The 12888-nt window shown below is 38.2% G+C and overlaps 1 protein-coding gene across 5 annotated transcripts in view; it reads right to left on the bottom strand.

Annotated features, from left to right (window-relative positions):
- The window catches only part of LOC106914758 (protein tyrosine phosphatase receptor type F), a 235999-nt gene that overhangs the window by 147429 nt on the left and 75682 nt on the right, over window positions 1-12888 (bottom strand). For 4 of the 5 annotated variants that reach the window (XM_088014931.1, XM_088014930.1, XM_014981784.2 and 1 more), the window contains one exon: window positions 3142-3318. The exons of the other annotated variant lie outside the window; for it this stretch is intronic. In XM_088014931.1, the coding sequence (XP_087871057.1) occupies window positions 3142-3241 (100 nt within the window). In that variant the 5' untranslated portion in view covers window positions 3242-3318. The remainder of the gene's footprint in view (window positions 1-3141; window positions 3319-12888) is intronic. 5 annotated transcript variants of the gene reach the window in all.

Genomic DNA, 12888 nt, shown 5'->3' with positions numbered 1-12888 from the left:
AACGCCGTACCAAGGACAATTTTTCCTAGCAAATCTTTTTTGTCTCAACTTCCGTTTGTTTCTTAACTCCACCTTTTATTCACGTAGAAGTGGTTTGGGTGCGCCCACAATAAATACACATACATATTTATCATGTAGCAACTTGTGGCATCAGACTGTCTTTGTCAGTTAATTAAAATGCCTGACACAGTTTTAATCCGTAAATGATATGATCACTGAAATTAGAGAGTAGGGCAGTCTAACTCTCACTGGAGGCACAACGCAAAGAAGAAGAAAAAAAAAAACTGAGCATCCTAAAAAATCCCCAGTGAAGCGTGTTGAAATGGTAAATGGATGCAATAAAGGCAGCAACTCGCAAGAGGAAAAATATTTGCAATCCAGCATTTTGTGCTTATAATTCACTTTTGCTTGTACCTATCTGCAAAACCGAGATTAAAGACAGCGCAAAAGCAGAACGACGTAATAATAATCAAGGCCTCACCCTAACTCTACTCTGAGCATCTTTAAGAGTCAGCGTATTTAAATAATATCCTAACAATGTCATTGGATGGGATGAGAGTTTTTTAGGTTCTTCAAAAAAAGTGGATGCCACTGAATTTAACTTCTTTTGCTAGTTTTGGAACAGAAAAGTCACAGGAATACAACAGAACCAGTAATTAAATTAACTTCTCTGCAGATGTAATTTGCTTAATAAAAGTAGCATTCTACTTTAATATTTTGAGTTGGTCATTTATTACCTGGATGCAGCAACAGGTCAGTGGTTGTTCATCTCTACTGGGATTAATACATATTTAAATTTCACACTATGGCTACAGTCAGGAAGAGAAGCTCAGTTCCAGGATCTATTTGGATTGTGATCTGATCATTTCTGTATTTTTAAGATCTGCCTGTCCTTGTATTTTTACTGAAATATTTATTCTCTTTTTAGTCCTTGAAAAAGCTAATGCAAATAAACAATACGGTAATACTACTGCACATTTTGTCAGATTTATTTCAGCATAGGGTGGTTTGAGATGAGACATATTAACCAAATATTTTCACCACACAATAGTTTGTTGCATTAATTACAGTACAAGCAAGGATAAAAAATTAAAATTTAATGAGTATTTAATAATCCTCTTCAGCAATTACTGTCTTTTTGATAATACATCTGCATAAATAATTACTTTTTTTTTTCTTTTTTTTACTATTTTGACTGGTAACTTTTATTTGACAGACACAAAACTGAGAGGGGGAAGACATGCGGTAAAGGTCTGGAACCCGCTGTTGTTGCACAACACCCCTCTCCCCTCTTCTCTCTCTCTCTCTACTTCCTCTTCTGAGAGGAGGGAGATGTGCTCTCCAGCTCTCCGTCTAACGGGTCCGAGAAGCCTCTAACTCCTGAGCATTACTAAAGATGAGAATATAGAGGACATTCTGTTTAAGCTGGGCACGAGAAAGACTAGCCTGGTTTCTAACGACCTCCATCCAGATGTCCCACCCTTTTTCACCCTGTGAACTAGCCAGATCGAGCAGCCCGCAATCAGCTAGCTTCACAGAGCACACCTGTTAACGGTCGCTCTTTCTCTTTATTACAACTTGCCCTTGTTACTGAACCAGGTAGGTTTTAGTGACTAGGGCGAGTCCCAAGGGTGTTGTTTTGGCTATAAGCAACCTATAAACATTTTCCACTTTTCCCTCCCAGAATCAAACTTCATAGCTTTTTTCAACCATCAAAGAACTTTAAGGTGACTCATTAATTGAATGTCCACAACATCTTTTAGATTATCTTAATTGTATAATAACCATTACTTATTAGTTACTCTTATTATAATCAGGATGTGAGTTATTACAGACATTTCTGAAAAGAAACCAAGAATAATCCATTGTTCCAATTATTTGATACCAAATTTACAGTTACTTGTTTCATCTGTAAGTACTTCCACAAGTTTAAGAGTAAGTGTAAATATTCTTATAATCAAACCAACATCAACCACTGGTTAAACCAATATTAATTATTGGTTTAATCATAAGTTATCATTATTAATTTAAGTATTTTACTCTGGGTTTTATCCAATTACTCAAAATGTTTAGATTTTATTCTTTAAATCTTTAATGCCTTGAAATGAGCACTCTGAATTATTTTTATTCACTGCAGGCTGGAAACTTCCTCTTTCTTCAGGAAACCTGCACTTCCTGTTCCATGACTCTCTTTCTTTCTGCCTGACTAAGATTTTTTTATGATTAAATAGAAAAAAGTTGAATTAAAGCAAAGTTTGCAGGACACAATAACAACACACACAACCAGATTAATTTTATTACAGTCTGACTCTACTGTTGGGTCTTGATGTCACCTGTGTAATTAGTTTTAAAGGTAACTTTATTTATTGTTACTATTAAACTAAAATCTCCAGCATGGGGAAGTGGGATGAGCTCGACTTTTCTCGACAACGCTTATGCCACCACTGCACCCAAGAAGCCTTTTTTGCACCTATGGGATATTTTATTATCTAAGTGAAGAAGAATCAGCCAAAATAATCCATTACTTTGGTCTATTTAAATTATAAGGAGAGGCAACGTTAGACCCGCAGGACCACAACAAAACTGTCAGGACTGCAAAAACATCCCTACAAGGTCAAGTTTACAGTGAAACAAAAGAAAAGATGACACACCATGAGAACAAGGCCCTGAGAGACAAAAGGCAAAGGCGACGGAAAAAACTAATCCTCTTTGATGCATGTCTGAAAGGACAGATCAGTTGGTCAGAGGGAGACAGAGGGGTGTCGAAGCGTAATTGAATTACAGTGACCCAATGACAGCACTGTAGGTGAGGTCATGTGTTGAATTAATTCTGTTCCTGACCTTGTCTTTGGTGGGGGAGCGGCCCCCGGAGACCCAAAAGGTCCGGCGGCAGAGACAGATCTCTCAGAATGTCTTTTCCCAGCCAAAACTGTCACTCAAACAGAGAGCGAGGCACAGAGGCGGACGAATCTCGACTGCCTCCACTGTATGCTTATTTTTAGCTCAGGTGCTAATGCTCTACCTATATGAGAGCGCATGCATTAGGCAAACATTTGTGTCTGTTTTCTGGAATCTGTTAAGAGTCTGAAGTAGAAAGGCCCTCATGCTTTTAGGATGTCCCAGGTGAACCAGGTTACTTACTGTCTGCCAGAGAGGAGATCACCCAGGAGCCGAGTAGAAGCAGCAACAGCAACGCCCCTCTGGGCCGGAGGGGCCCTGCCAGGTGAACGTTAGGCACCATGCTCCAAGATGGCACTGCTCCCTCCTCAGTCCCCGCTGCTAGACGCGTCCCACTCTGACAGGATCAAAGACTAACACCTGAGAGAGCAAAGAAATGCAGAACAGGGGTGCAGGGATATTAGTATTCAAACTCACTCTGCATTTGCATAGATTTGAATGAGCAGCATAACACAGTTAGGCAGAAATATCAAAAGCAAGTCGCAGAGCAGAACCAAACGTGAAAGAATTTAAGTATACATGTTAAAAAAAAAACAACAACGACGACGACAACACTGGAAGATCTTTATTCGCGATCAACAAGGCATCTAATACCCAAAACAAATCCTGCTTCAGGAGGGGGACAAAACCGGTGCAATGGATGTAAGTACATCAGAAGAAGAGGGGAGGCAGCAATGTAGAACAGTTCTACAAAAAGGAAAGATATTCAAAGGGAGACGGGGATGTAGGATCAATTTACTCAGCCACCTTCCCTCCAACAGAGGGGCTTCAGTTAAAAACCCAACGGGCCTCCTAAACAGCAGTCCCAGAGGACCACAGCCCACTTAATGCCTCCCATTAGGAAATTGAAACTGAGCCATCCAGATGGTTTCAAATCACAGAAAGTGCAATGATCTCACAGAATGACAACATGGCTACATAAATAAACCTATAACACAACGGCTTCATGTTAAGTTGTCCTTTTGCCAATTTGTACTCCTTCCTACTTCCATCCCAAACCTGCAAATTATATCTTACATTCTTATAACTTACAATTTAACTGAGCATTTTGTTGCAGTTAAGTCCAGAAATGTATGGAAATACATATCTACAGTAGGCTAATGCACGAATAGTGACCTTTTATATTATTATAATACCATTACCATTTATTTTGGCTCTGGTAACCGTCTTTGACAATTGGCTCATAAAATAATAAAGATATCCCTGATCCAACCAAAATAACTCCTAAACGACTTCCTGCTGGGGTCATATAACCACATTTCCATTCAACAGTCTGAGTAGATGATTGAAAATGGCTTAAAAACACTGCTTCGCAAAAAGGGTATGAAACGTCCCCCTGGCGGGTGCAAATTGGCTCGCTGTTGCTAAGAAACCTCTGGCAGAGGATAGAACGGTTTCATACCCGAAAAGGTCAGGAATGAAAAGACCAAAGCTGCAAAGGCACAAAATGGTGAAGAGCGAAAATGAGCGGCACCCCAGAGGGGAGGGTACCGTCAGGAGTCGGTCAACAACAAATAAAAGTAGATGCATCACTAATTAAACACGGTAGGAGAGGGATTATAGTAACAATGGATTATGAAGGACTACAGTTTTCAGCCACTATGCTAACAATAATGACATAATTATGTACTTTTCAGACAGATGAAACAGTTTGAGACAGAGGATACTTCAAACGTGTTAAAGGTTAGTAGTTCATAAACGTTCAAGATTATTTACACAAAATGTTTATTGAAAAATCGATAGCATGACCTAACTTGTTTAATTAAAATGAAAGAAAAGCATCAGTTTCCCCTGTTGCTAAAAAAAATTAAAAAACTTAATAAAAAGGATGCATGACGCTCCTTTATTTTTCAACTTATGACTGTCCATGATTTTTGTAATGAGAAACTCTGTTTTTCCATAAACAAAAAGTTGGAGAAGGGGTTAGCCCTGATTTATACAATAATCTGCACAGCAGGAAGAACTTTGGTCATTCTACTTTCTCTAATATCTCATTTAAAAGACTTTAAAATGCAATGCAGGGAATATGAAAGATTTTATTGGCCTTAGTGCTCTGTTCCTTTGAACATTACATTCTTACATGGAAGATCATGATGCTATTATGGTTTTACTGTAAAAAGTGTATCTGTAACGTTGTAATTTTGCTATACCAGCTACCTGTAATGACCTCTGATAGTTTGTCTCTTAAGGAATCAAACTTATTGTCAAAAACAACTCAGTAAATTAATGTTAAGTTTGTTACAGCCTCCAGTTTAATTGTCTCTTGCCATTATAAGCAAAGTAAAAGTAATCCCTCTGAATTGAGTTAACTATATTTCTAATGCCCACACTCTTGCCTGCAGCCATCTCTGAGCAGCTATAATAATGTAAAGAACATCACAGCGTAGCCAGGATAAAAATCTCTCTAAATGGATTTAAAGCCCCCTGTCAAACCGATTTCTGTAGGAGATGACCTAAAATGTTAAACCAACTCTTTGATATGTTCCGTTTTTAATTTTTAAACCTTACTCCCAACTCTAGGAACAATTTATGTTAAGAAAAAAAAAACAAAACAAAAAGACAAAGTTCAAGATGCTGAATATCTTGAGGCTTGCTGGGTGGCCAGTCAGCTTTATTCTATTCAATTCAGCTAAATAAGTTAGAGTGTCAGGAACATAATGCCTCCAGTATCTAGTGAAGAGAAAAAGAAGCATTCTTAAGCCTGTGGAGGCCATTACTCATGTGGCTCCTTCAATGCTGGTGAAAACAGAGAAAAATGCGCACAACGAGCCACATCTGCAACCATGACCACCTTCTTTGACAAACATTCTTTCATGCAGGTACTTTAGTACATGAAAATATCAATACATTTCATCTGTTCTTTTTTCCATTTCTGCACCATTTTTTACCTACTTTCTGAAGTTATTTGCAGAGAGAAAAAGACATGCTTGACTTAGTGAGACAATAAGAAGGAATGCAGTGTATAAGCGCAGGCTGGTGCCTGACACGGGCACAGACCCGGACATTTAAAGTTGACAGCCAAGGCTTTGTCGTTGCACAGGTATGCGCCTCGAGGCGTTGATGTCTGCAAGCCCAATATCCGATTCCAAACACGCCTTGCGTCTGAGAAATTTCCAGAGACGATAAAGTCAACATCATCTGTCGTACGTGAAGGTTTGACCCGAGAACGTATCGAACTCTAATGCGCTCCTCCCTGGATGCACACTTTGAAGAAATGCCCCCTTAACTGCAGCTGAAGTCATTTTAAACCCCTAGAAAAATAAAAAGGAGGCTTTCCTTCTCACTGTTACTGAAAGAGAGGTTTAATATTTGAGTGTTAAGCTGTTGAAGTCAGGGAAAAGAAAAAAAGAAGCACAAATATGCTGCTGAGGATGCCAAAATGCTGGATCACTCCTCCAACTCTGCACAGGGAATTAAAGACATTTAGACCCCGTTTTTTATTTTAAGTTAATACCCCAAGTAAGCGTTGCAGAGTGAGCGCAACTCGCATCAATTTCAGTGGCTGACTAATTTGTTATGACACTCATTTTAATGTACGCCAGTGCCGCTCTTGTTCACGTCGTGGGGAAAGGAAGTGAGTGAGGCATATAGAGTTGGCTACTCGTCGTGCTCCAAACCCGAGCCGGTGGGGGGATATCTTCTGCAGCAGATGCCAGAAAGAGGCAGATGCTTTTCATCTTCAATGAGACAAATTCCTCAAGCGAAGCCTTATTCTTTATAATTTTTTTTTTCAGCTACTTATGTACTACAGAAAAGTACGGTCCCTCCCAGCTGTACAGAAATACTTTGGGACAACTCTTTGCAACTATGCGAGTTTGTGTTGCGGCGTGGAAAGGGACAGGGCGTCAACCTGGAAACGGAGCATGGTGTGATCCAAAATCCAAGCAAAATGGCTCAGCAAACAAGAAGATATTGTTGCTGTTGTTTGCTAGTATGTGGGAGAAGCAATGGCAAAACAGTGTGAAGATGTAGGTGTGGATGAATGCCCTTGGGAGAATAAATGAATCCTTCTGTAATGATTTCCCTCCAAATTCTGGTAAGAATGAGTGAATGAGAAACAAGTGAGCAAGTGGATAATTATTGCTAAAATGCTCAGCCAGATTTTTTCAACAGTAACTGAGAAACTGCAAAATGTTTAAACAGCTACTGGGGTTATACACAGTGCACAAAATAAGCTTGTGATTTGTAATCCCATAATCAAAATACTCTTGAAATAAATCGAATTACTGTAAATCAGGGTGCAGCAACATATCCTGGTCACAAAAAGAGATGATACATGATATGGTCACAAACATTAAATGAGAGAGGATTTAAATCAGGAAAAGTTAGAATTCCCCTCCCCCCTGGTCTTTGACAAGGCTTTACAAATCCCAAATCATAATTTGTATAAATTAATCCAGTTTAGTTTATACTTGCCTTTATATCACAAATTCTAAGTCTCTAATACCAAAAATAAAAATAAATAAATCACTGAAGCTGCTTCCTTGCTACACTTGTATTAATAAAGGATCCTCATTGTAAAATTATCCAGCTCAGATTTAATCACTAGGAATTTCAGTTAATTAAATGTAGTCCAGGTAAGTTAAAATTTGTTGGGGACAATTGAATCAGAAACTTTAGCATCATTCACGGTAAAAGATTAGCCAGTTGCGTTTATTTTTTCAGTAATGTCTACAAAACATTTATAACCTGTCTCTTCTGCCATTAATATTTGTTTTTACAAACAAAACCTAGGAGGCACATTGCTGAACTTCTTGGATAATTAACCATCATCCAGCTCACTGGATAAGCCTAAATACAATAGTCGGTTCATGAGCCCAAACGGTACGAGACGAGATTTGAAAAACGTTTTGCTTTGCTTTGTTGAACTGCATTCAAAAAATCTGAAGTGGGCGTAAAATATTCAAATCCAAGTTTGACAGATGTGTTTTATGCTATTCTACGATAACATTAAAGCTAGTAAATCTCAAGTACTCACATTTTGTGTTTTCAAAAGTTAGACAGCTTAAAAGAACAAAAAATGCATCATTTTTTAACAAATACAGTACATTTATAATGATAAAAATGCTCCAATCTAGGCCTGCATCATCCATTTATTGTGCTTCCTGCACCTAATTCTATTAGATGAAAGTAATAAAGTGCTTTTGCTAATAGAATAAAGGTTTTACAGAGTCTATTTTCACTGTATAATTAGCAAACTTATATTCTGAAGTACACATGATCAAATGCAGTCTAGGCTTATCTAAAAGAACTGTTAAAAAAAATCCTGTAGTTTAGCCCTGATGGAAATTTCTGAAGCAGATGCTAACTAGCATCATTAGCGGCTAGCGGTTATTGTCACAGTACTTGTAAGTCATCTGCATTTGTCTTTCTGACAGCAATTCCTTTTTTCCAACTAACTTACGTTTTTAAAAACTCGTGATTTTAACAAAAATGTTACAGAAAGCTACTGATGACCAATGAAAAGTTTTACTCTGTTAATTTTAAGAATTGTTAGCCAAATAAACAAAACAGTTAACTTTTACAATGGAAAGTCCAGATCATCTGCAAAACCAAAATGGCATTATTCTGTTCTTGCAGTCCTAGTTTGGGAGTTCTTTCACCATTTTCTGGGCAGAACTTTTTGTTTTGTTTTGTTTTGTGTGGCGTCTAAAAATATTAAGATTGTATGCTGCAGTAGGGGACTTTCCAGGAGATCTATGCTACAGCTCTTTCAAAGTATGAAATTTACTGGCCTGAAAGACCTTGGTTTTTGTAGCCTTGGGTTAAAGAACAAATTTCTCTGTTCCTGTGGAGTTTTGGCCAAAGGAGTCAAACAGTGATACAAGGTTACACAACCAGTACTAACAAAATGACCCATTTAATAACATATCAACTGACTGTACCATTGATTGATATTTGTAGACTCCTTGCATTTAGGCTCTCTGCAAAACCAACCTGCACCTAACTATCTTCACTGGAAATATTTTTGGAAGATTTCCCAGTTCATAGCAGCTGTTAAGAGGAAAAAAAATTCCTAATCATAAAGTGGAAAGGAACTGTCTGTACACTTATGAGGCCATTAAGCCCCATATCTTGAAAGCGATTGAAGACAAAAAAAAAACCTTTGCAGCAATTAAAGCAATAAAAGTTTCAGCAGCTCCCATCACTCTAAAATAAAAGAAGAGTGAAACAGCCAGCAGATATCCCAGATATGGCTGCCCAGTCAGATTGAGTAATGAAGAACAAGACATATCGATCAGACAGATAAGTTACCAGTCAATGGTCACAACGAGTGAAAATGAAAAAAGGTGGAAAGAAAAATAGAAAGAAATGCTTTTTTAAAGGATTTGAAATTCCCGTGATGCATGTAAGGTTTATGTTTCTTAACAAGACTTGGAAGTTTCATGAAAATATTTTGGTTTTATTGAAAAAGTAAGAATTTTGGAGCAATGTGGGGAAAAAAGCAATTAGGTCATGTGATGCATCAATACTGTGGTATTTGTCACCCATAGTTAACAAGCTACAAGAATGTGATACCAGTTCATGTTACTATTAATACGACGCAGCAGTCGGCAATCATATTAAACGGGTTTAAAGACAGAAGCGTTTCCACTGAAAGTGTTATATAGGGAAATATTAAATAAAGCACAGCCAAAAAAACTAATTATCAACTAAAACAAGGGCATGTTTCAGATAATGCCCTTGGGTGACGTGTTTATTCAAGTCTGAAACTTGGTCGGCTGTGAGAGTTGCTGTGCCAGAACAACCTTTTCCAGACTTTTTTTTTTTTTTTTTGCAACTCACTCAACAAATTCAAGATGTGGGCGATGATTCAGAGGCTGAACACAATTTATCGTGCAGCACAGGGTCCCCAATTTGTCAATATGTCAAGATTGCGTGGCCTATTAGGGAGAGATGATTCTGTTGTGGTAACATCATGTCTAAACACACAGAGAAGATGAGGTCGCTGAATTGAACCTGTCTGAACCTTCAATCACTTGACAGGGCATCGGCTCTTAATTCTTAACGAAGATGCTTCGGATTCTTAAGTGTTTGGGGACTTCTTGAGAATACAGAGCGTGACAAACAGAGTATACGGTATATAAAGTGTGCAATAGGTGGAGGACTAAGGGATTTAGAGAGGTAATTAACAAGGCAACAATTGGAACATCTAAACTGGGAAACTGTGGAGGACAATAGGGCATTTGAGCCAGCTCACTTGGGAGGTTCAGCACACACCTGAAGCACACCTATCCTGTTTGCCTCCCACATCAGGGAGGCAAACAACTTATTACCCCCCTGTAAATGTGTGTGGCAAGGGAGTGGCCACCCATATAGAAATGGCCGTCGACAGACAAGCAATGCAGGACGCAGCTGCGCAGAGGGAGACAGAGGGACAGAGAGGCGGCGGCTGAGTAAACACCACCATTACGCTAACTACAGGTAGCGTTTCTGCTCTCTGTCGTTTCCCCCTCCCTCCCACTCATGTTCCCTCCATTTCTGCGTCTCTTATTTAATGGGTAATACCGGGCGCGGGGAGGTGGGACAGCTGAGATATATGGGCCAGCGGCGTGGAGAGCTAATCACGGCCGTCTCTGGGGGTGATAAACCCAGACCAGAGAGGTTTGAATTTGCGAAGCCTGCAACAGCTCCATAAACACGGTTACAAGCTGAATTTCAACAGCAGTGTTTTTGGCTCTTGATTAGTTTTCCATGCCCCAGAAGTCTCACCCTCACAGCTTTATACTACCTCCTTTTTTTTTTTTTTTTTTCCTCAGCAGTGATCACCGACCACAAGATCCCAGGAGTATTACAGCGAGCCAGCGAGCCCTGCACTGTAAAATGAAAGTGTAAAATAACCAAATGGAGTTCTCTCCTCCAAATTAGAAAACCTTGCTGTGTCCAAAGACTTGACAATGCGTGTCTTTTTTAAATCTTTTTTTTTTTTTTTACAGGGAGCCCCAACAAGACCCTGCATTGAATTTCACCCAACAAAGGGTAATGTCCTGTGACCTATTGAGTTTTACAGCTCCTCTGTTTACAAGCTGATTCCACAAAGTTAATTGTTAACACTTTACTGCCAACCGGGACACTGAGACTGACAGGCACCTCTAACAGATGTGCACATTTCCTTGGGTTGAGCAATAGAAAGTAGGAGGCACTGGTTATGCTGAACTCCAGTAATAATTAAACATGAGTAAAGTTTCTGTCTGTGTGGATGGCCGTAAGGAATGCACTGATGTCACACAGTGTCTTAGTTACCAGACAGGTCAAATATATGCAATGGTTTATAGTGTCGTGCAAAAGTAAAGCTCCTCAAACTCTTTTTTTTTTTTTTTTCACATTTTATGGTGTTGAGATTTTATCTGAGTAGTGCATAATTTCTAAGTGGAAGAAAAATGAATTTTATCAGAAATCTGAAATTTGTATTTTGCCCTCTTCAATCTGATTGCTCAATGTAAAAAAAAAAATAAAATAAAAGTCTGCACAACCAGTTGCCATCCAGCCCCTAATTCATAATCTGAAGCCAACATTTGTTTTGTAATCTACTATTCTACCAATTATTCTGTTGATTAATGGATTAATCTGATAAAATATTTGGCAGATTTTTCATTTAACCACTTGATCTAAGATCAAAATGTGAAAAGCTCAACCCTTTCGGCTCGACTTAACGTTGATTCTGTGTAGGACTGATCTGTTGATTATTTTACAAAGAACCTAAATTATAAATTTATTATATATTTATCTTATAATTGGATAACAAAACATGTTTTATTTGCAGAATTTGAATCAGGTGAAGGTAAGGCTACTTGAGTAGTTCTGTGTAGAACATATTTACAGATAAAGATAGATTTTCATTTTATATGCAATATATATATATATATATATATATATATATATATATATATATATATATATATATATATTATATACTGCACATAACCCTCAAGCTCCCAGGCCTCTGGTAGAGGACCCGAGCTCAGAGGTTGAAAGAGACCACCCGCGGAGGGTGAGAAGGGAATTTTATATATATATATATATATATATATATATATATATATATTTTTTTTTTTTTTTTGTACTTTCAAATTGCCTTTTTCCAGGTCTGTATACTTGAGTTACTCATGCAGGCAGGAAAAACTTCACCGGAAGGCCCATCAGGTAACACAGTGGAGGTTTAATCATTAACTTTCTCTGATTACATGCAAAATACAGCATCCCCAATGCAACACGGTGGTGGCAATATCATGATGTGTGAATGTTGTGCTTGTGACAAACGATGAAGAGATGGATGAAGATAGAAAAACAGTGCAATCCTGGAAAAAAAGTGTTTTAACTATAACCAACTTTCCAGTCTCCTTAAGAAAGTCCTCCCCACAGCATAATGGAGCCACTACCATGTTTCACTGTTGCGAGGTAGACATTAACATACAGATTTAGTTTCTGATCTAGAAAAAAAAATGTTTGACAACCTTGTATCATTTGTCTTCCACTTCACAAATACGCCTTGCTTTGACCTGGTCTGTCGCATAAAATTCCAATAATATTCATACAAGTTTATTGCTGTCACTCAACAAAACATACAAAAAATAAAACAAATGGTCTTGAATGTAAAACATATAGCATATAATCTCTAAGGGCCTCTGCCTTCTTCCCACAGAAAATACTGGAAAGACATCTGCATATCGAGTTCATGATACAGTGCCAATCGACATTTAGTATGGCTGAATGATCATTTAACAAAATTTAAGCATCTCCATAAATTTCCACATGTCTGTTAGGAGGGGAGGGGTCCTTATTACAAGGCCAGCAATCATCTCAGCATCAAATCATTCTACAATGAAGGGCGATATGTTTTTCACCAATATGTAGTACAAGGACTCGAAGAGACACACCAGACTGCCACTTCCATTTTAATTTATCGAGGAGTGATTATTGACGATGTTG

This window comes from Poecilia mexicana, unplaced genomic scaffold (assembly GCF_051168715.1).
Source record: "Poecilia mexicana isolate PSO_F unplaced genomic scaffold, ASM5116871v1 scaffold_17, whole genome shotgun sequence".
Taxonomy (NCBI): Eukaryota; Metazoa; Chordata; class Actinopteri; order Cyprinodontiformes; family Poeciliidae; genus Poecilia; species Poecilia mexicana.
This window is presented reverse-complemented; position numbering and strand designations above follow the sequence as displayed.